At 43.4% G+C, this 20661-nt stretch overlaps 1 protein-coding gene across 22 annotated transcripts in view; it reads left to right on the top strand.

Annotated features, from left to right (window-relative positions):
• The window catches only part of TCF4 (transcription factor 4), a 239643-nt gene that overhangs the window by 106979 nt on the left and 112003 nt on the right, over nucleotides 1–20661 (top strand). For all 22 annotated transcript variants that reach the window (XM_080371942.1, XM_080371943.1, XM_080371919.1 and 19 more), the window contains one exon: nucleotides 12455–12519. In XM_080371942.1, coding sequence (XP_080228068.1) covers nucleotides 12455–12519 — 65 coding nt within the window. The remainder of the gene's footprint in view (nucleotides 1–12454; nucleotides 12520–20661) is intronic.

The raw sequence follows: 20661 nt of genomic DNA on the forward strand, positions 1-20661 counted from the left end.
TCTTTGTTTGTGGGAGCTAAAACAATAGCGGTTTCACAAAAATGCAGAAATAACAGGAATATGTTTGAAGTAAACTAAAAACATTTTCTTCCCAGGAGTAACAAAATACAAATATATTTTTGAAAAATGACATTTTTTCTCCTGCTGAAATTGGTATTTTAAAAGATCATTAAGGACTGCTTCACTAAAGTGACCCCTGTTCCTATTAATGATTTTTTTTAATCTAAATTTCATGAAACATTAAAACCACGATGCATTTAAACATAAATTTGTATCCCATAACACCTGCTGTCTCGGTCAGTGTAGATGATGGGCTCTTCCGAGGGTCTTGTGAGACTGGCACAGCACTGTATAACCCAAGTCCTCCACAAAATGATGCCCGATGTTCCCCAGCAGACGCCAGAGCCCCCGTGGGTGCCTGCCAGCTCCTGCCAGGGGATGGTGGGTGCTGCCCCAGGTGGGCAGTCTGGCACAAGCCTTGGTAAGGGGTAGAATGAAAGTAATTTGGAAAATTACTGGGTTTAACCCTTAAAAATTTTGAGAAATACTTACTCTGGGTAAGAAGACATTTAATACTAGAAAAAAATATATTATATTACAAACCTAGAGAATAATTAAGCAGTGATGACATACCCTTTTGGGCTTAGAAAAGCATAGATTGGCCATGGGTGTGCCGAGTTCAGTGCCCCTTGCTTTCAGTGTAGGTATTTCCCTATACCCGTGGTATTCCTATTCCAGAGATCCCTCTGGAAATCTCTGGGTTATGTCTGTTGATCTCAGCACTGGGCAGAATGGACCCTTACTGGTAGTAACGTTGGCTTGGCATTTCCAAGGTTGACACTGGAAAAAAAAGGGATTACAAAAATAAGCGCTTAAAATTAGGTTTCCAGTTCCAGAGCCCAGGAAGTGATTTGTGTTGGTGAGTTGTGCATCAACAGCTTCCACTGCCACCAGTGACACTGGCTTGGATTTACTCCTGCCTATGAGACTTTATTTAAATGCCTAAATAAGGCTGTAGCTTTGGTTACCTACATTATTTTTTGCATCGTGACTCCAGGGCATTGCCCAAAAATGGTTATGCAGTTATTTCTGCAGATTCGATTGCTGAATGGCAGCAGACCTGGACCAGGACAACAAGCTTATAGAAGTCCTCCATCCTCTCACACAGAAGAGATTCTCTGCAAGGAATTCTGGAAAGACTAGTTACTGTTTTCAGCACTGCATTTCCAAATTATTTAGGAACTTCATTACGCGCAGCTAATTTGCATGGTTTTTCTTCTAATTGGGCCATTTGTTATTTATGTCAGTCAAGATCAACCTCCATAGGTGTGGCAAAGCTAGTATTCCTAGTTCATGTGGTTTCCCATCCCGCTGCTGTGGCAGCCGGTTAGAAGGTTTTGGCTCTTCAAAAGAAAGTGATGCTGAGTGGTGGGTGCCTTACAGAAAGGGTCAGTTTATTATTTGCATCTCTGATTAATTCAGTAGTATGATTTGGTAATCAAAACGATAAAAAAGAAACCTGTGGCAGCTGTGGGCTTGTATAGCTGCTCAGAGTTGGATCTGGTTGTGTGTACATGTGTAACGAGCGGGAAGACTCAGGAGGGTTCACGTAGCTCCCCCATTTTCACCGTAGGTCATAAAGCTACAGACCTTGGAGGTGGAAAAGATCTTTCAGACCATCTGTGCTGTTACCTTGCCTGTGTAGGAGTTCTCTCGACAATAAGGGGCCAATCTGATAAAAAATGGGTGCCTGCAGGTCGTGGTGGGTGTTAGCAGGGTGGGGACCCCTGCCAGCTCTCAGTGTCAGAGGTCCACTTTCTACTGAGAACTCCTCGCCAAGGCTTTGGGGGCAGAGATTTAATGCCGTTTTCTTCTTTTTGTCACCTTCCCTTTTGCTTTGGTCTTTAACAAATACTAATAACATTTATGCTTGTTAATAATAGAAATACCCTCCAACTAGAAAATTTACCAGGTATAAAAATGGCTTCATCAGGAGTACTGTTTAAAGTAACCAAGACCTTAAGATTTTGGAGCATGTAATTTTGGCAAAGCACCTGTTCATGTGTAGCTAGCTTGGTAGGTTGAGCAGAGGCTTTGGAAGGGCTATATGAAAATCGAAAGACTACAATATCCAATATATAATAAAAAATAAGGTAAATCAAAGTAAATTCTATAGTCAAACTCCTTAATTGTGATGCATTTGCTGAGTTTCCCTCTTCCATCGTCGGCCCTGCTCCTATGCCATATGGTCTACCATGGAACATTTAACTTGTCAGATATAATGGATTGTCCTGGAAGCAGATTTTTGCTTTGAGCGTTCAGCTCCTTTCTTGCATTTCACTCTCAGCTCCAGGCTGCAGGATGAAGGATTGTGGTGGAAATGCAAAGAAGAGACACACAGTTGATTCCCCTTAAGAGAGTGACCTATATGCCACAAAATTTTACCCACATAAAGAGGCATTATCCCTGTCACTGACCCTAGCAGGCTGCATGTCAGAACCATTTAAATTTGTCTGGACTTAACAGATTGTGCAAATGTTTCAAAATCAAGTGCTTAGGAATAATAAAAGCTTGTCATTTCAACTTAGGCAGTGGCGGCAGAGCTCGCGCTGGCCAAGGGATGAGTATTATTTATTGTGACCTACATGTAACCTAAGCTGCCTGCCTTGTAGACCTTGTAAATTAAGTTCATCTCCCAGGGCTACTCAAAGTTAAAAAAATATATTGTCTGATAAGGAACCCAAATAGCCATTACTCTGTGCTGTAAAGCAGAGGTCAAGGTTGGAAGTGATTGTTTCCACAGATGGGCCAGTAGCAGTTCATTACCATCACTCGTGTTGGGGTTGCAGGAGGTGACGGACATTCCTCCTTGGTGCGTTTGTATCTCTCTCAACGTGGGGAACTGCCCTGGTTGGCAGAGGGGCCCGGGTCGGCGGCTGAGAATGAAGTGCTTCTACGGGAGGACTCTAAAAGCATGAGTAGACATTTACCAAGTTTTCTATAATACAAATGTAAGCAAGCAATTTCTGAAACAAACGTGACAAATGACAAATTCTTCCCTGGATTGGTTTGGGTTTTTAAAATTTCTTCTCACTTAAGTATAATAAAACCAAATAAAAGATTCAATAGAACCGTATGTAATCTTGCTATCCTGTGCTGTGAAGTTATTAAAGAATCTAGGATAAAAATCTGGCCCTGCTGAAGATACTCAGTTTTATTTAATACTTGTGCAGCTGGTATTTCATCTATAGAGAATAAGAAGTCTGTAAATCAATCTGAATTTTGCTCTTCAATGTGGCGTTGCTTTCAGGTGTGAAGCTCGTATTGAGGGATGGTAGGGTTTTTTTTGTGTGAAGGTTATTGGTTTTGCATTTGGCAGCAAGAGGAAAATTGTCAGCTGGTAGAAGTGGGAAATATCCCTCTCAAGGACTTTTTTTTTTGTTTTTTCAGTGTAGGAACGAACATTCCTAGGTGTCTTTTTACGGGGGAAGCTTTATCGTTCTTGATCTGAAAGTGTTGTAGAGCGTGTGTACTGATGCTATGAGTTTGCCTGTATTCTCAGCCCAATTTGTTTGTTCCCGAATTGTTTAGGAAATGTCAGTTCTCAAGTGCAAAAATCTTACCAGGGTGTGCATGCCCTCTGCTGGATATTACCGATTTGAGACTATTGGGTATTTTGTAATGTTACAGTATATTTACCACATCATTCCTGATGTTTTGCCATACAGGGAGAAACTTGTAGTTGGTTTTGTCTTCTTAGCTAATCCAAATTATCCAAGCTGTTGTTTTTAAACCATCTAAATTACAACAATGCTAGCTTTCTTCTTTTATATTTTCTGTACTGAACAATATTACCAAAAATACCATTTCTGTAGAAATGTCCAATTGAGTATTTAATCTCAATATAAAACAGTATAAGAGGCTTGGGTAGTTCTGTCTAGACCTGCAGAGAGCACGTGAAAATGAGGGAGGAGCACGAGGCAAGCTGCTACACAGGCACCGATGCTTTTGGTACCCAAACCTGAAAATTTATCTTTACCGGCAGGCTGTTAGGGTGGGTCCATGTGTGCTTGTGCTCAGCATTTCTTTCCTTCTTTCTGGTGTGTAGATGATGCTGTGGGTTTAACTGGGGCTTGAGGCAGGAGGGTGAGCTTGGCAGTGAGCTCTCGGATGCGGGGCTGGCCCACTGGCTCTGGGGGTCCTGCTGCCTGGGGACAGGCTCTCCCAACGTCCCGGGCTTCCACCTTTCCTGTCGGCTTGGGAAGGGATGCAGCTGCCTGATGAGAAGGGTTTCTGTTGGTCATGTGGAGGTGGAGAGTTGATCCCCAATCCCTACGATGAGGCTTTTGATCTCTTTATCCTTGCTCATGTCCAACATGGTTTGTTTTAGTAGCCTTTTAATAAAGGCTACTAGATAGGGGTGGTTTACAGACCAAAGATTTAGAGCCCAGACTTGGGCTGTGGGAAGGTTTATTGTCCTCTTTCAATTCTGTGTCTTTCATGGCCTTAGATCTTTATCTAACTTGTTTTAAAGTGATTCTGTTTTCATGCTTGAATGAAAACCCAGGTTTCCAGATACATGATAAAGATCTCCTGAACTGGTCCCTGAACAAATGATGAGGGATCACCCTGCAGCGTATTCCAATTTAAAATAGCCCTGTGAGGCTTACTTAGGATAAAGCAATATCCAGTGCTTTACGTTCAATTCTTATATATTGCTTTCAGGTCTGAGGTATTATTACAACAAGTTCTTGTCTCATATCTTTATGAAAATGTTGCCCCTTTTTATTATTCTGATTCTCTAGTATTAGATAATGCTTTCAATTTTGTTGTTGTTGTTGTTCTCCAATGCCTGTCTTCATCCTCTGCCCATCTTTTGACTATGGTACGTTCTGAGAATTAGAAGGGTGAAACACAATGAATGGGTTCCGTTGAGTTTCTGTTTCTCTCCCAAACAAATTTGCCTATTCACAGAGTGATACAGGTGTTCAAGCTTAGATGATCATAATTATTTCCTCTAGACTGAAATTCCATGCACATATGAAAAGGAAAGAGGACTAAAGATGTTTATGAAGTCAGATGCGTCTTCACTCTAAATGAAGGATTGTCTCCTATAAATACTCCTCTGTTCACAGCTTTGGAGTGTATGTGCCCGGTTGCTCCGGGCTCACTGAGCATGGCCATTCGTGCAGCACCAGGCTCTCTGCAAGACGAACGCAGTGGCCCACGGCAGTGAGGAGTCTTTAGGGTTTCTGCAACTTGTTAAATATAATTTTTTCAGATGGCATTGAAAGAAACAGTTGTTTTGTTTAAATACCTAATTTAATTATGAAAGTTTATTATTCTGGTCTCAATTAGTGCATGTACTTGATATTAAGCTCATTAATGTTCCTTATCCGCAGAACGCAGTATTATTTATTGGTTGCACAATAGCAGTGATGGCTACGAAATGCCAATACCTGCATATCCTCTGATTAACCTCAAGGTGCTGAAAACCTGTTGCAAAGGGTGCAACGAGCTTGTTCAGACTGGATTGGACACAATCAATCTTGTAGTGCAGCTGTCTCATCCAGGCAAATAACCAACTATGATCGTCAAACCTTTCTCTTATGGGATGATGTGATAATCTTTACAATCTAGTTGATTTTGGTGGGACTAGTCAAGGACCAAAGGACCACTTAATGTAAGTCTGGTAGAATATGGCCTTCAATATTCTCACTTCATATTCTTATAGTTTCAAGTATAGCTTTGCCACAGCTATTTTGTTTTAAAAACACGTAAACAGATAAGTCACATACTGCCCTGTAATAGATGCTATTATTTGGCTGATTACAGAAATAGATTGAGCAATTTGCCTTCGTCTTTTGGTTTAGGTCCAATATTTCAGGAACTGAGATCAGTGAGAAAGAAGTTGCTCTGGTATTTTTGTGGAGTAACTGAATACATGTAAAAGGGGCTGTGGAGCTTGGGGTGAGTGGCACCGGGGTCACTCCCTGCCCCGTGCTGGAATCCATCAGCCGCACGGGTGGCATTGGGCAAAGCTTGCTGAGAGCACCGTGTGGGTGCCCTTCAGCAGGCTGGACTGCCATTATTCCCATTCATATATATGTGCGTGTATGTACAGGAACAGATAAATGCACATAGTGTGCATGCAAGGAAGTAGCTTGGCCTTTGGGGCGTTTGGGAATTAACCTTGCCTGTCTAAGTGTAAGCATTGAATTTCCTTGCTTTAGGTTGTTCAAGTCAGCTCTGTACCTTTATTTTAGTATAGGTTTTAGGATTTAATTTCCTTTGCATTTTGATAGCACTGTTTAAAAAAAAATAATCTCCCTTTGTAATGGTACTTGCTCTGGCATCGTAACATCTCTAAGAACCATTACTGTTTACTGCACATCAGTGTAAGTGCAAAAATCCAAAAAGATCTCCTTCCCCTAGCATTGTGCTACATTCTAGGGTGTGATGCCATTCAAATTATTGGGATTAATACCTTCCCTTAGCTTTGTATCTAGTTTGCGGACCTTCCCTGTATCAGATGCCGTGTCACTTGTACTATTTTGTGACCATCATGGCACAAACTTTGCTTAAAATCTATTAGATTTCATTCTTATTGTCTGTACTTCACATATAGCACAAAGCAGAAATAGCTCATTAACGTGATACTTCCATTACCATTGGATGAGATTCTTTGTAATGTAAAGCACACTGTTCAAAACCTCGCTGCGATAAATCGGGTATTTTGACTTGTGTCCTACACCGGTAAGTGCGCTACTCTTGGCAGAGTGTGAGCCAGGTCAAGCCTGAGTCAGTAGTTCAGCTGAGCTGAGCAACTCTCTGCTGTTTGTGCTCTGGAAGTGGAGAAATCCCAGCCGGACCCCAGTGTCAGCGCTGCTCAGCCCCGCGCCCCCCCGGGGACGATGCCTGCCGAACCTTTGCAGCGCTTGCCCCCACACCTCACCTTTGCCCAGAGCCCCAGCACAAGGGCTGTCTGTTCCCCTGCCAGCTCGCTGCCTGCGGCTGCCCGGGAGCTGTGCCGCGAGCCCTGCTCTGCCCGCTTCGCAGCCGCCAGCCGCCGAGGGAAGCTCGATCGCACAAAGGGGGACAAGCCTCCAGCCAGCTGTTAGCCCTAGTGCCGGGGACCGCGGTTAGATTTGCATCCTTCAATTAAGAGTAAAAAAACCAAACAAACAAACAAAAAAACCCCACATTTAATAGGAAAAGCATTTTTGTTTTTCTTTTTCCTTCCCCTCCCTTTTTCCATCTCCTTTCTCTTTTGAAGAACACAGTATTCAAAAGTTCTGGCAAAATAAAGAAGCTACCTGCTAGCTCTGCTGGTGAAACCATGGGTAGGCTTTTTTTCTGTCTAGGGCTAAAGAGAGCGAGGCCTGGGAGGCTGTCCAAGAAAGGCACGGGATATATACGTTTCTCTGGGAGTGAGGTGCTTATAGGTATAGTGTATAATGGCTCGTTTATGAGTTTTTTCCTCGGGTACTTTATAATTCTATACAAATTTTAGCTTGATTTCTCTGCTGAACTGAGTTGGGTTTTCATATCTCTGAGGAAAAAAAAACAACCACTGATAATCTGGCTGTTGCTGTCAGAAGGTGCTGTGCAGAGCCGGTCCTCCTGGCAGGCAGGTCCAGTGTGCAGAGCCCTTCGCTCACGCTGGTGAGCACTGAGGTGAGTCCGGCACTCACTCCTTGGAGTGCTCAAACCCTCCCTCTCATGCAGCCAAACTGAAAGCAGCATAAGAAAATTCTGAATGCAGGAACTATAGGTTAAGGCAGAAGTAAACTGTTTCATGATCCTCATAACAATGCAAGTAAACCCTGCTACAGCCATAACACGTGTGTGTTTGTTACGTACAGACAAATGTGGAACTATAAAGTTCAGCCCATTCTTCAGTTGCTGGGAACTTTTTCACAGATATGCTCCACCTCTGTGTTCCTCATGCCTGGTCGGACTTTGACACTGAATTCTCCTTTAATTTGTCATTCACTGTAGGGGAATCGATCGGGATCCCTTCAGGATGCATTTGAGACATCAGACATCAGGGGAAACAATCATTAATTTTCAAAAAGCGCTAGAAATGCTGTAAGGAATAAGAAATGTGTTTAAGGAAAATCGCAGACCTGAACAGACCAAAATTCGCAGCTGTTAAAATGCCAGTCCCTAATACAATTACTTCCCACCCTTTTTTTTTTTTTTTTTTTTTTTTTTGTCCCAGACAGGTTTCCCTTCTTCAATGTAACCAATAACTAAACCCCAAATGTAGGGCAGCGGAAACCTGAATTAGAATATTCTAGTTGAACTCCTCTCAAAAAATATGTCAAACACAAATTCAATGTAAACATTGAATTGAAGTCATTTATAGAAATAGCTTCACTTCCTCTTCTCTGCAGATGGAAAGAGTTGCCTCATGCCTCTCATTCTGCCTACCAGAGAAAAGCCAAGGTGCCCTATCTCCCAGGGCAGGGGAAAAAAAGAGTGGAGAATCAGATGTCTTGCATTTGTGCTTTGGAAGTTGCTTAAATTTTCTACTTAATTTGATTAATTTTTCAAAGTACACCATGGAAAAGCAAGTAGCTGCTTTATTGATTGATTGGCAATCCTGTGCTGCTTTTATTTTCTGTAGTTAAACAAAAATGCAAACAAAATATTTATGAAGCAATCGTTTTAATTTAGTGAAGATAAACAGTATATTTTTTCTAGAAGTATTTAGAAAGCAGAGACTTGAGATTCAGTGTTTGTCAGAAAACAGGAGCTGCATGTAGTTCTTTCTTTGTCTCTCCTTTGATTGGCATGCACTGTGACAATTAGTTGAAGATATATATATTTACACACACGCTAAGTTATTGCCTCCAATAATAATGGAGATGCTTTTTCTGCCTTACCTAAAGAACAAGTGCATACTTGAAAGTTATTCACCAGCCTTTGTAGGTCAACTTCTTCCATGGAGCTTTGTTTCAATTGTCAGATCATAAAGCCACGGAAGGGTATAGATCGTGTTGCGTGTTCGCAGTGCTGCTAACAAATGGCACATTTTAGCATTTGGTCCTCTAGGTAGAAAAAATTAATCAGATGTCTGACAAGATTTGTTATTCATCTCTATTTCAGGCTCTCTTCCCCCCCCCCCCCCCCTTTTTTTTTTTTCCCTCCCCTGGCTTACAACAAATATTACTAACGGGTACTTTTAGGTTTTAAAATATGGACAACAGTACTCCATGCAGTAAAAGACTTGAACGATTAATGCTACCCTTATGCCTCTTTTGAGTAGTTTTAGCCATGGGGCTTGGCACTGCCACCATTGTCTTTGTGCCAAAAAATATCCGCAGCGGCTGCCGCATTCTGGTACTAGAGGGTTGTCTCGAAAATTCCGCAGTGAATGCGTCGGGTGTCTACATCGTTGTAGACGTTCTCTCTTTTTTAAAACATTTTTTTAAATTAAAAAAAAAAAAAAGGAGAGAGAATCTTTAGCTCTTGCAGACCTCAGAAAAACGCACAGTACAGGCTGGGGTGTTCGTGTGACTGAAAATGATGCATAATGTACAGTAAATGTAGAAATTCAGGAGAAGCATTTGTATTTGTGAGCACAAATAGTTGCTTAAAGAGCCTACTTTTGCATATTATCAGCACTCTTGCAAATTTTATTATCTGAAACAAATATGCCAGTGAATTTTAAGCAGAAAATCAACATCAAGACTGTAGCTAATTTTAAATGGACAGTTTATACAAAAGATATTCCTCTCCCCCCCCGCCCCCCCAGTGAAGTGTCATTACAAAAAGTATAATAATTTCATAATTACAGTTGACAGTGAAAAATCTATGTATGTGTATCTTTTTAGTGAATTCTTGCCTTTTTCATAGATTTTGGTTATTTGTTCTTATTCAAGGAGGCAGATTTCTAGCTGTACATGGAAAGAACAAGAAATGTAATAAAGTTAAAGGCTTACACTATCAGAATGAAATGTGTTCACTCGTGATCTCCAAAGTTATCTGTTTGGTGGTAAAAGTGGATGCTATAGATGAAATCTTTACAAGGAGCATAATCCTAAAAAAAAAAAAAAAAAAAGTCAATCTCCTGCTGGCTGCTGTGCCGCTTTGGTACCTCACAGACTTCGACAGAGTCCTGGACGAGTGCCCATTGATGTCATGGAAACACTCAAATTACTGAGAATGATTCATGTCTATGCTGTTCTCTTATCCTCCCCCACACAAATAGAAGTAGATTTTAACCCTGACAACTTGTAATTTGCAGTGGGTTTATTTTTGTATCTGGATAAATATTTTTTAACAACTGAAATTAAGATGAGGCTGCCTGTGTCTGATACGATAGAAAAGAAGATTACGGATACCCAGGCAGCAGCAAGAAGCGTGTTCAAAGTACCTTGTGTCGCTGCTTGTACTTGGTTACCCTCAACCCTATTTCTGTTTGGGATTTTTCCTTCCCTACAGCCCCCCCCATCTTCATCGCTTGTTATTGTCATCGACTTTCTGGCCCTCTTGGGGTGATGGGAAGTAGCACACATAACTCCAGGCATGCCAGCAAGACATTTTGTTTTTAGATCTCAGCGTTGGACTCAGGGATTCATGATTAAAATTTCATTGTCATTTCAATCTTGAATTATTTTTGCAAAAGCTTCCCAGTACTCTGAACCTGAGGGGGGCTATGGAGAGGGTGATCCATCATTTTTGTATAACCAGATACAAGTGCTTTCAAAAGTTATTATATGTGCAAATGTCCTATGAATTGCAAATAAATTTTGGAGGTTCCCGTGTATAAGTAACTACTTAATGTGGAAAACAAGAAAACCAAAACCAATCAAGAAACAAAAGCAAGCTCTAAAGTCTCAAATGATGATGATGAGAAAGATGATTTTTTTAAATCCCAAACCACTTGCAACAGTCAAACTTTATCAATAATGCTTCCAAAGGGCAATCAAACCTGGTAGCTTTATAGTAAAGGAAAGGCTTGTGGAGTCAGAATGCGGCCACACCATTTTGGGAATGATTAACATGACCTCCGTCATCCTTTGTCTAACGAATTGCCGCACCATGGGCTCTTTAGGAAATTCGGAACGCGTTGGGGAAAAACTGAGCGCAGTAGAGCTCCGCGTCTGTCGGGCAGCAGCGGTGCCAGCTAGGGACCCCTCGCTTGGACCCCTGAAACTGCTCAGGGTGCTGGCTATGGTCATCATTATCATCTGGCATTTCCAAATGCAGTTCAAGCTTGTTTTTTAATGGCATTGGTAGATGTACTGGTGTGGCGGCTCTATCTCGGCAGCGCAGGGTTTGGTGTGAGGCTGGCACCCCATCTCCTGTACGTGGGGCTACGCAGCCACGTGAAGCTGCCTCCTAGGTGCAGAGGGGTCCTCGGCGCGATGCACACAGAGATAAACCGAGCATCTGGTCCCTAGTAACTGGTACTGTGTGTTGTGGGTTTTATGCCCCAGCCTATAATAAAAACTTTAATTTTATGAGGGATTTTTACTGTGTTCTTGGATGTTTTGTTAGATAATACCCCCCCCCCCCCCCCCGCCCCCATCCCATCCCGCGATTATCCTCACCATAAGGGTGGTCTTTTAGTGTCAATATGTTTTGTATCAGCCCTCTTGACTACTCTTTGTCTCCGGAGCACGTGGTGTGGTGCTGCTCAGCCATGACTTAATGCTTTGCAGAAACCACCTCTTCCCTTCTTGATTTCGCTCGAGTCTGGCCATTCAAACCTGAAAGAACCTTTATTTTTCTTTGTAAATATGGCATAACCGTAACCGGTACTGCAAGTAAGGCTGTTGGAGCTGAGTGTTAAAGGCTTCCTGGGGAAAAAAAAAGGAAAGAAAAAAAAAAAGGTACTTAGGGCTGGCAGAGAGCCTCAGCAGTCGTTGGGCCCCCGTTTGAGTCCCAGCACCACTGGGGCAGCCCCAGCACTGGTAGCAAATGGCGAATACCCAGTCAGTGTCTTTCTCCCAGGTGAAAATTCCATCATCGCCTTGATCATGGGGGAATTTGCTCCTGGGAAAGAGTGGGGAGCCGCATCCGCAGCAGATCTTGGGCAAAGCTGGCTGGCTGGAGAGCCGGTGAGGGACTGGCCGTGTCCCCAGCGCAGCGGAGGGACAGGTTGGGTGCCTGGGTGCTCGGCCCCCGAGCCAGAGGGCAGACGTGGAGGGTGTCACCCACACCTTCAGCTGGTGCAAGCCTGGTAAATCCCAGTTCCAGAAAGTGTGCGGAGCAGCACAGCCAAGATTAGGAAGTTTATTTCACATCCTCATCCTCAGCGTGAAAAATTGTGAATCCCTTTCTATTGCCTACATGCATTACACAGGCAGCACTGCCTATTTTACATATGTAAACAGCATTAGGAAAATGTAGTGAACATCATGTAAAACGCTTGGAGAAGCTATATATGTCTGTTTATATCTGTTACACTTTTTTTTTTCTTTTTTTTTTTTTTTAACAGGTAAAACAGAAAGGGGTTCATACTCATCATATGGAAGAGATTCGAATTTACAGGGTTGCCACCAGGTAAGTGAAAGTCTGCTCAGCAGAGGGGTTGCGATAAATACTCTGATAAATGAGGTTTGCTTCTTAAAGTTGTACATCTTAGGAATATGTTCCATCATAAACAGCGATGCCTGCAGATGTGCATTTCTCAGAAACGGGCTTTATTTGCAAGTGCAGGTTTTCAAGCTGCTGCCTGAGCTTTTCTAGCCAGGATACAGTTATTGGAGACTGTGGGTACTTGGGTTGACCTAATACTGCCTAGTCAGAGCTGCTGCGAACTATTGATTATTGTCCCTCGCAACAATGCTGCACTGTTAAGCATGGCAGGTCCTTACCAACAGCACAACTTCAGAAATAACAGAAGTGGAAACACACCGCAGAGCCTGTGTCAGCCCCTAGCTTTGGATGGCTACTGCAATAAATTATAGTTTTCATAGAATCTGTATGATGTTGTGTGAAAACAAGGTTGTATTGAGGGATAAAAATGTCTGTGAAAATATGATTTGTTGTCCCTTTTTGTTTCTGAATTGTTTTTGGCTGGAAGTCAAGGCCAGCAGGCTAACAGCAAAGCCGTCTCAAGGGAAGCATGCGTGAGCTAGAAAAATAAGAGTAGTTTAATTAAATAATAAAATGCCAGTGTAATACAAAGGTATAGCATGTGTGTGTGTGTGTGTGTGTGCCTCTCTGCACTTTGCATTTGCATACTTTTAAGTCTCCAGAGAAAGTCTGAGTCTAAAAATACTATCAATAGCCAAAAGTCTGTGCTTTGTTTCAAGACAATTGATTTTTTTTAAAAGACACTTTCTTTTTAATTTCAGTAGCAATAGTAATCATGTGTTTAAATTCATTTTGTTCTTGAAGAGTGCTAGGCTTCCTTCCCTTTTTCTAAGTACAGTAGCTTCACACTTTGGAAAACTATTGAAAGAATTTAATAGCCTTCTTAATATTCAAAGCTTTATACTGTTCAAATCTGCCAGGGGAAAAAAAAAAAAAAAAAAAAAACAACAAAAAACCAGCCAAAATGCATATTATTTCCCTATAGGAAAGGGAAGTACTTGATCCCTTCTTTCCTTTCGTGTGTCCATGTTCTTTAATAATGCGGGGAAGCAGTCTTCTTATGTTGTTGGTTTAGGGTGTTTTTTTTAACATTTAGTGTAGAAAAATGAAACCATTTGAGCAATTAAACAGAAATTCCTGTTGGCAGTGCAACCGTGTTTGCCATCGCTAGTGCCCGGAGGCCCGGGCTATGCTCTCGACCATCCCTCTGCAGCCCTGCGTGTGCCGGGGACATACCGGCAGGGCCTGGGCAGGCTCCAGTGGCCGGCCGGCTCCGGGGATAGCATCCTGGGAAGGCGAGCGGTGGCAGGGAGCTGGGCCACGAGCCCCCCGACCCTGCTGCAAGGCTGCGGGGTGCTGCCAGTGGGTCTGCTGGCGGAGGCAGGGTGGGCAGCCCCGGGGAGCCCTGGTGGCAGCGTCCCTGTGCAGGTGGCCATGGAGCCTCTTCCACTGGCTGGTGCGGACCTGCTCTGCTTTGCCTCCTCTGCTAACCTGGCTAACTGGAGGGAGGTGAGGCTATCTCAGCCGCCAGGGAGGCCCCGGCGCTTGCCACTCCTCGCGTGTGGTGTTTGAGTTTTGGGGACGTTTCCCATGTGACGTTTCACACACGGAGCCTGGGCTGGGAGAGGTGACGAGGAAAGGCTGCTTTGCCTTGCTTAAAGCACTGTTTACATGTTTAGTTCTATGGGGAACAAACTGGAAGGATACAGAGCTGCTCGCTGGGGGAGGTTTACAGGCCAAGCCATGAAAGGGAACTTAGTGATGCACTGAGCCTTCACATCCAAAACTCTTTAGTGAGCCGGTAGGTGACTTACTGATTTCACTTGCAATAACCAGCACGGATAAGGGAAGAAGATTTTATGTGCAACCCTACCCTCACCTGCTCCAAAAAACTGCAGTAGCTTTTAAGTAATTTTAGGGGTTGTTTCTAGCTAGTCCTCTTTGCCTTAAAATCCTTGTATACTTTTGCTTTCTGTTGTTAGGAGGCATCAGGATGTGTCCCTGTCCCCAGTGCTCACACAGCCTTGGGGAGGGCATGTTGTTCCCAGGGTGAAGCAGCACCCATCCAAGGGTGAGACCCATCACCTCTGTGGCTCCAGCCTCCTGGAGACCCCGCTCTGCTGCTTTCTTGGGTCTGCTGCCGTTTCACGTTTCATCTGAAAACACACTTTTTCTCTGCTGCATTTTGCTTTTAGTTTTTCTGCCAGTCTTCCTGCGTTTGAATGATCTCATTCTGATACTGCAAGTAAGTTAGAAATTGTTCCTGAGATCAAAATGGCATTGCACCTAAAGAAGTTACATGGTCTATGTGTGCCTTATGCGTGGACTCTTAATGCAACTCATGCTGCAGCCTCTTTGTGCGCACCCATATCTGTGAATGTCTGCTGGGTACGGGTGTGCATTTTCTTTAATTTGCAAGTAAAAAGTTAATCCTAGAAACTTAAGGGCAGAGGTGCAGCTGTAGGCTTGAGAAGACAGTTTGTCATGAAGAGGTAATTTTTTCTTAGGCATCCTCAGCTTTGTGTCCCAGTCAAAGTGACGCAGCACTTTGCACAGGCTCCCAGGGGGAGTGGCGAGCAACCTGGTTCCAGATACCCCCAGCGTCAAGTGATACGGAAATTACTCAATGTGACATGATGTGGCATCACTGGGTGCTGGGAGCGTGGAGGGGTTGGGGCAGCTCAGACCAGTCCCGTGGGGATGGCTGGTGGGAGCTGGGGGCACCCACCCAGCCCTTTTTGCACCATGCCACCGCCTGGCTTGGCCTCTCTCGGCCGAGTGACAGATCAGCAACCAGCTGAAACCCCTCGTGGGGAACCGCCGGGTAATTGCCATAACAAGGACAGTTGCCTGCAGAAACAGGCAGCACAGTTTCTGCCTCCTCTTTTCATGCAGCACCAGCCACCTGCAGGAGAAGCCCAGACGCCGCTCCTGCTCGCCAGACTTTCTGGGCCAGAACGCAGGAGAGGACGAACCTGGAAGTGCTGGCGAGCTCCTTCATATCGCCCGAAAAAGAGGATGAGCCCTGACAGGCGATGCAGAGCGGGGTGATGCTGAGCACCGCTGCCTGTCCTCTGCGCCGGGAAAATAGTGTCTGTCAAGAAACTGGAAAAAAACATGTATCCCTAAGGAAGCTGGTGGCTATGGTTGTAGTATGAGAGTTAATCCCCCCCTGAATGATAGCATTGAATAATTAGTTTTTACACTTTGGTGGACCGGTTCAGGAGTTGCCTCAGAACTCAGTGGGTGCGGATGTGGTCAGCTTTCTGGATGGATCCTTGATGGTATCGACATGGCAGTGCCCTGTGATTGTGTAGGGTCAGTGGAGAGCTGATGGAGAAACCCCTGCTTACCTGCCCTCCTTTTCTGTGGTCCCATCAATGACAAACTGAGGAATATTAGGAAGATATTACAATGCAAGTGCTAATAATAAAAATTCCAATCCATGGAACAGGGTCATTCTTTCTACCATATGCATCCACTTTCTTGAAGTATAATGGAAAAGTGGATGAGGCAGATGACCAGTGCCCGGACGGGAAGGAGAAAAATTATTTCTAAAATAAGAATCTTTCAAATTCCTGAAAGGTACAGAAGGAATAATGCTTAATGCCGAGGCTGGACCATCTGTTGTCTGTTCTCCAGGCTGCAGAACTATCAGGATCCACCAAATTATTAACAAGTATGAACCTTCAGGCTTAAAAGAAAATTAAAAGCTACAAGCCTCCTGCAAGATTTCTAGGGTATACTTTCACATGTATTGAGAAAGATTAGCTTATCTAGACAGAAGATACTAAAGAAAACTTGGTGAATTCCAAAGGAAATATTGGTGGCAATATTGTGTCCCCTGAAGCCTTGAGTTACCGGAGGGACTGGAGTAGTGGCTGTAGCTGTGTGAGCTCCTTTTTCCTAGACCCAGGAGTTGTGTGCAGATTTTGTTGATTTCTGAAAGGTAAATTGCTACCTCCAGATGTGATGCATGGCTCTCTGTAGATGAGTTCCTGGAACAATTAAGGAAAACTAAATACCTAACAATATTGAACTTGCTACCTATTAATCTTCTGGTAGGAAAAAACCCCAACAACCTCTCTTCACACAAATAGCAGCAATGATCTGAGGTTTCATCCCTGCGCTGTGTTCACACCAATGAGAGAAGAGGTCAGATACACAGCAACCCATTTACTTCAAGATGATTTTTATTTCTGAGCCTAGGGCCCAATTGGGCTCTCACTGAAAACCATAGCAAATGCAACACTGATTACAGTGGGAATGGAGGAAAGCTTATCTTGGGAACTGTTTAATGCCATTAGAGAGAAGTCATCTAAGAAACATGTACCGAAGTTGTTGTCAAGACACTTTTGAAACACTGGCTTCATTGAAGTTAATGACAAAAATCTCATTTCATTCAGTGAAGTCAGGATTTTGCATGTTGTCTTAATTCTGTGTTACTTACCGTTTCCCCAAAGATCATTTTTTTTTTTTTTGTATTGTGCTGGTTTGGGGGGGATTAGCAAGGCAGTAGATTTAAAAAAAAAAAAGCATACCTACTTGATTTCTCTAACTTTATTCTGGTTTCTTGTATTAGTCTGTTATTGTTGGTTGGGTGCTCAGGTTGTAAGTAAGGGTCTGCACATGGTAATGAAGAGCAATGCATCTGCTGCTGTATTCAAAGAGCCTCATGTAAATCAGCACTGTAAAGAGGTGAAGGCAGAAAGAGCTAGAAGGAATGCTTTGGTAGATAGAACTGAGCATCAGCCACTCGGCTGCAGAGCAGGGGCTGGTGCAAGGGTCTGCCGGAGCACGGCGGTAGGGAGGAGGGAAATGCTCCGGAGGAAACGGCAACACCTTGCTCTGTCTGGGGGATCAGCTCGTAAATCCCGGTCCTTCGGTTTCCCAACAGCAGCTGAAGGTGAGGGGCTCCTTTGTTGGACAGTGTTTACAAAACACTGATACTCCTTAGTGCAAGAGCATCTGGGTACAGAAAATACTATTATTAGACCAACAGTGACTTGTGCTGCCTACAGTCGTGTGGCTCCACTAATTGGTTAATAGTCGATGAGGCCAACTTTGAGTAATCCAGAGCTGTTGCGCTTTCTGAGCAATAGTTAATTCAAAAAAGCAATGAATAAAGAGAACTGTAAAATGAGCTTGATGGCCAGAAAACATACACCATAGATTTCCAAGGCAACGCGCAAGATTGTATGTGGGAATAAATTAGACAGTCCTTTGAAAATTTGGATTATGCCTTTTTGGCAAATGCATAGTAACAGATACTTAGCTTTTAAGGTGTTTTAACTTAAAGCAAAATCCCCAGATCTTAAAAATGACTTGTTTTTACTACTAAGTCTTTTAGCAAGTGAGTCTAAATGTTGGTTTTGGATGTACTGATTTACTTGATGTTCAAGAAGTACTCTCAGAGGCCAGTTGGAACCATCTGACTGTTAAAAGCTGCCTCTGGAATGAAGTGTTAAGGTAAAAGCTAGTGGAGTTGCATGAGCTCTGCCAGGGGTTTTTTTGCCTTTTATATATTTTTTTTTAAATAAAACACAACTGCTACCAAAATATAATAAACTTTATCCAGATTGAAATCATGTCTGCTAGCATTCAGCTTGTTTCAAGATGCCATGGTAAAGAGAAAGGCCAGCCACCAGAACGACATTGGCACGATGTTTAACTTTGTTTTCATTGCAGCATCAGTTCAAACAATCAGCATTAGAGGCTGCAGCAAAATGGCTTCATCGTGCGTTTACAATGCTGTAGGCATCCGAGGGCAGTCCGCCCAAACCTGCAGCAGCTCTGTGGCTTTCCAGGATTTCCTCAGGGACCATATCGGTAGCAATTTATTCAAGGAATCCAGATCAGGAAGAGATCCTGAGAAGTCCAAGGGATGCAACTGGCAGGACGGTGTTTCTGCAGAGAGCATCTCTGCACTGTAGCACAATGTATGTCATCTTTAGCTTGCCTTTTCTCTGTCTGCCTTTCAGTACTCTTTCTTTGACTCTTCTTTTCCTCCTTGCTTTCCTGTGCAGCCTTCCCTCTGGAAGCAGCGGTGTGGGTTTCCAAGAGGCTTGTGATCAAGGGCACAGCAGGCTGCCACAGCAAGTGAATATGCCCGTTATGGCTGAGGTTTCTAGGAACTTGTTTAAAAGTTCACGCAGACCCAACTGGGGTTCATCCTTCTTGTAGCTGCTAATGTTTTCCTGTATTCTCTCCCGTTGAATCTGATTCCAACTATTTGTTGGACATTGCAGTCTGTTTATGGATGCAACACGCTCTTTCCTGACGTCCCTCCTCCTGCGTGGTCGTGGATCCTCTCTCCATTACCTCCCATCTTCTCTTATGCTCCTGATAGGTGAGAGGCGCCTTTGGCACACGATGGGGCCTGTGGCCCCCTCTCTGTTCAGCTTCTCTTCACTGTTCCAATGTGCTTTCTCAGAAGGTTTTCATATTAGATGCATGGGGCGGGCGGGAGCGGTATTCTCTCTGTGTCATAGCTTGCTCTGAGGGGAGAAGTCGTTGGCTCTTTCTCCTTGAGCGGTGGCCACATAGCCGACACGCTTCCCGCTTCCCTCCTGTCCCATCCCTTTCTGTCTCCTGCCTACAATAGCAGCCTGAACCTTTCCCACGGAGGAAGGCAGGGAAGGCCTTGGATTTTATTTTCTGAGTGTTTGTGGCTCAGTGAGCGTGGCGGAGGGAGGATGCAGCATACCTTTGACAGAGATTTTGTACAGAAGGAACAGAAGTCTTGCTGGAAAACTTTAAAACCAGTGTAATGGAAACGAAAGACACCATCAGCTTCCGCAGCAATTGCGTGTGGATTAGCTCAGCCCAGCTGCCTGTGCCCGCCTGCCTGGGAGCCCAGTAGGGCTGTAAATCCTTGCAGAATGCTGTTGTTCTCATGCTGAGAAAGGAATGGACAGAAATAGCTATTGCCCATTTTCTTTTTCCTCCCAAGAAGTGCTGGGACTTCCTTTTTCTGCTGTGAATTACTGAATTGTTGCAACATCTCTAATTAAATAAAGAGGAATCCAGCAAAGACAGAAGGGGGGGAAAACCAAAGCAGGATGGATTATCTTTTTATCTGATACATACTTTTAAATGTACATCCTTCTTCAGTGCTTCATTCAGCATGAGATTGAGACTAATGCACATTCTGAAATCAGGCTTCTGATTTAAGCTGCTAAAGAATAACTATTACAAAAATAACTGGTAACATTGCAGAAGGGCTTCCCGCATCTCAGGGACCTCACCCATGAACGCAGGAGTGCTGCCCCGTGCATTTAAATGCTCTTGAATTCTATCGACAACAGGTTCTTGACTGTCTTGTAGACCACTTTGGGGGTTTGCTTTCTTTTTTCCTTTTTTATGGCCTGCCCACCTTTTCATAGTAAACAATAAAAAAGACGGTATCGTGACTGCGAGCAGGGAAGGTGCAAACTGAGGTGGTGTGTGTGTGCCTGTGCACGGAGCTGCTGCGCTCTGAGCTGCTTCTAATTTGTACTTTGTTCATGAACGTCAGGGCAAAGAATCTTTCCATTTTATTGGCATTGTATACAATAAGTTATTAAATTTCATCTCTGTAATACACCTGCAGTAAAATAACAAAACATTACTGCACTTAAGGAACATGTGTGTGTGTTGCAATGTTCCACCCCTCCCTTCCAAACAGCTGCTTACGGATTTCAAGATCCATTGTATATATTCCCTAGAGCCCACCTCTAATAATCGAGACACATCTGCCATTGCAGTATTATAGGCATATGTAGTTTTATTGAAAACTATACCTGTATATAAAAAAATTAAATAACTCCTACCTCAATTAAATTGGCAAGCTACCTTTTCTGAAGATCATATTACAGACCTCTGGAGACACAGCGAGTTCATTTTATTCTTCTGTTACAAATTACTTAGTATTTTTTTGCTTAGTCAAATAACTAGGTTTCCTCACATTTTGATGGCAAGATTCCTTTACCTATAATAATTTCTCCTCCGTTCTCCCTCTCCATAAAAAACACACAAAAGCTGTACTAAAGTGATAAAACATACCTAACCTACCAAGGAATTTAGGTTCCTACAAAGTCTGTTGCTTATCCATTTTTTTGCAATTAG

The sequence above is a fragment of the Falco punctatus genome, assembly GCF_963210335.1.
Source record: "Falco punctatus genome assembly, chromosome: Z".
Lineage (NCBI taxonomy): Eukaryota > Metazoa > Chordata > Aves > Falconiformes > Falconidae > Falco > Falco punctatus.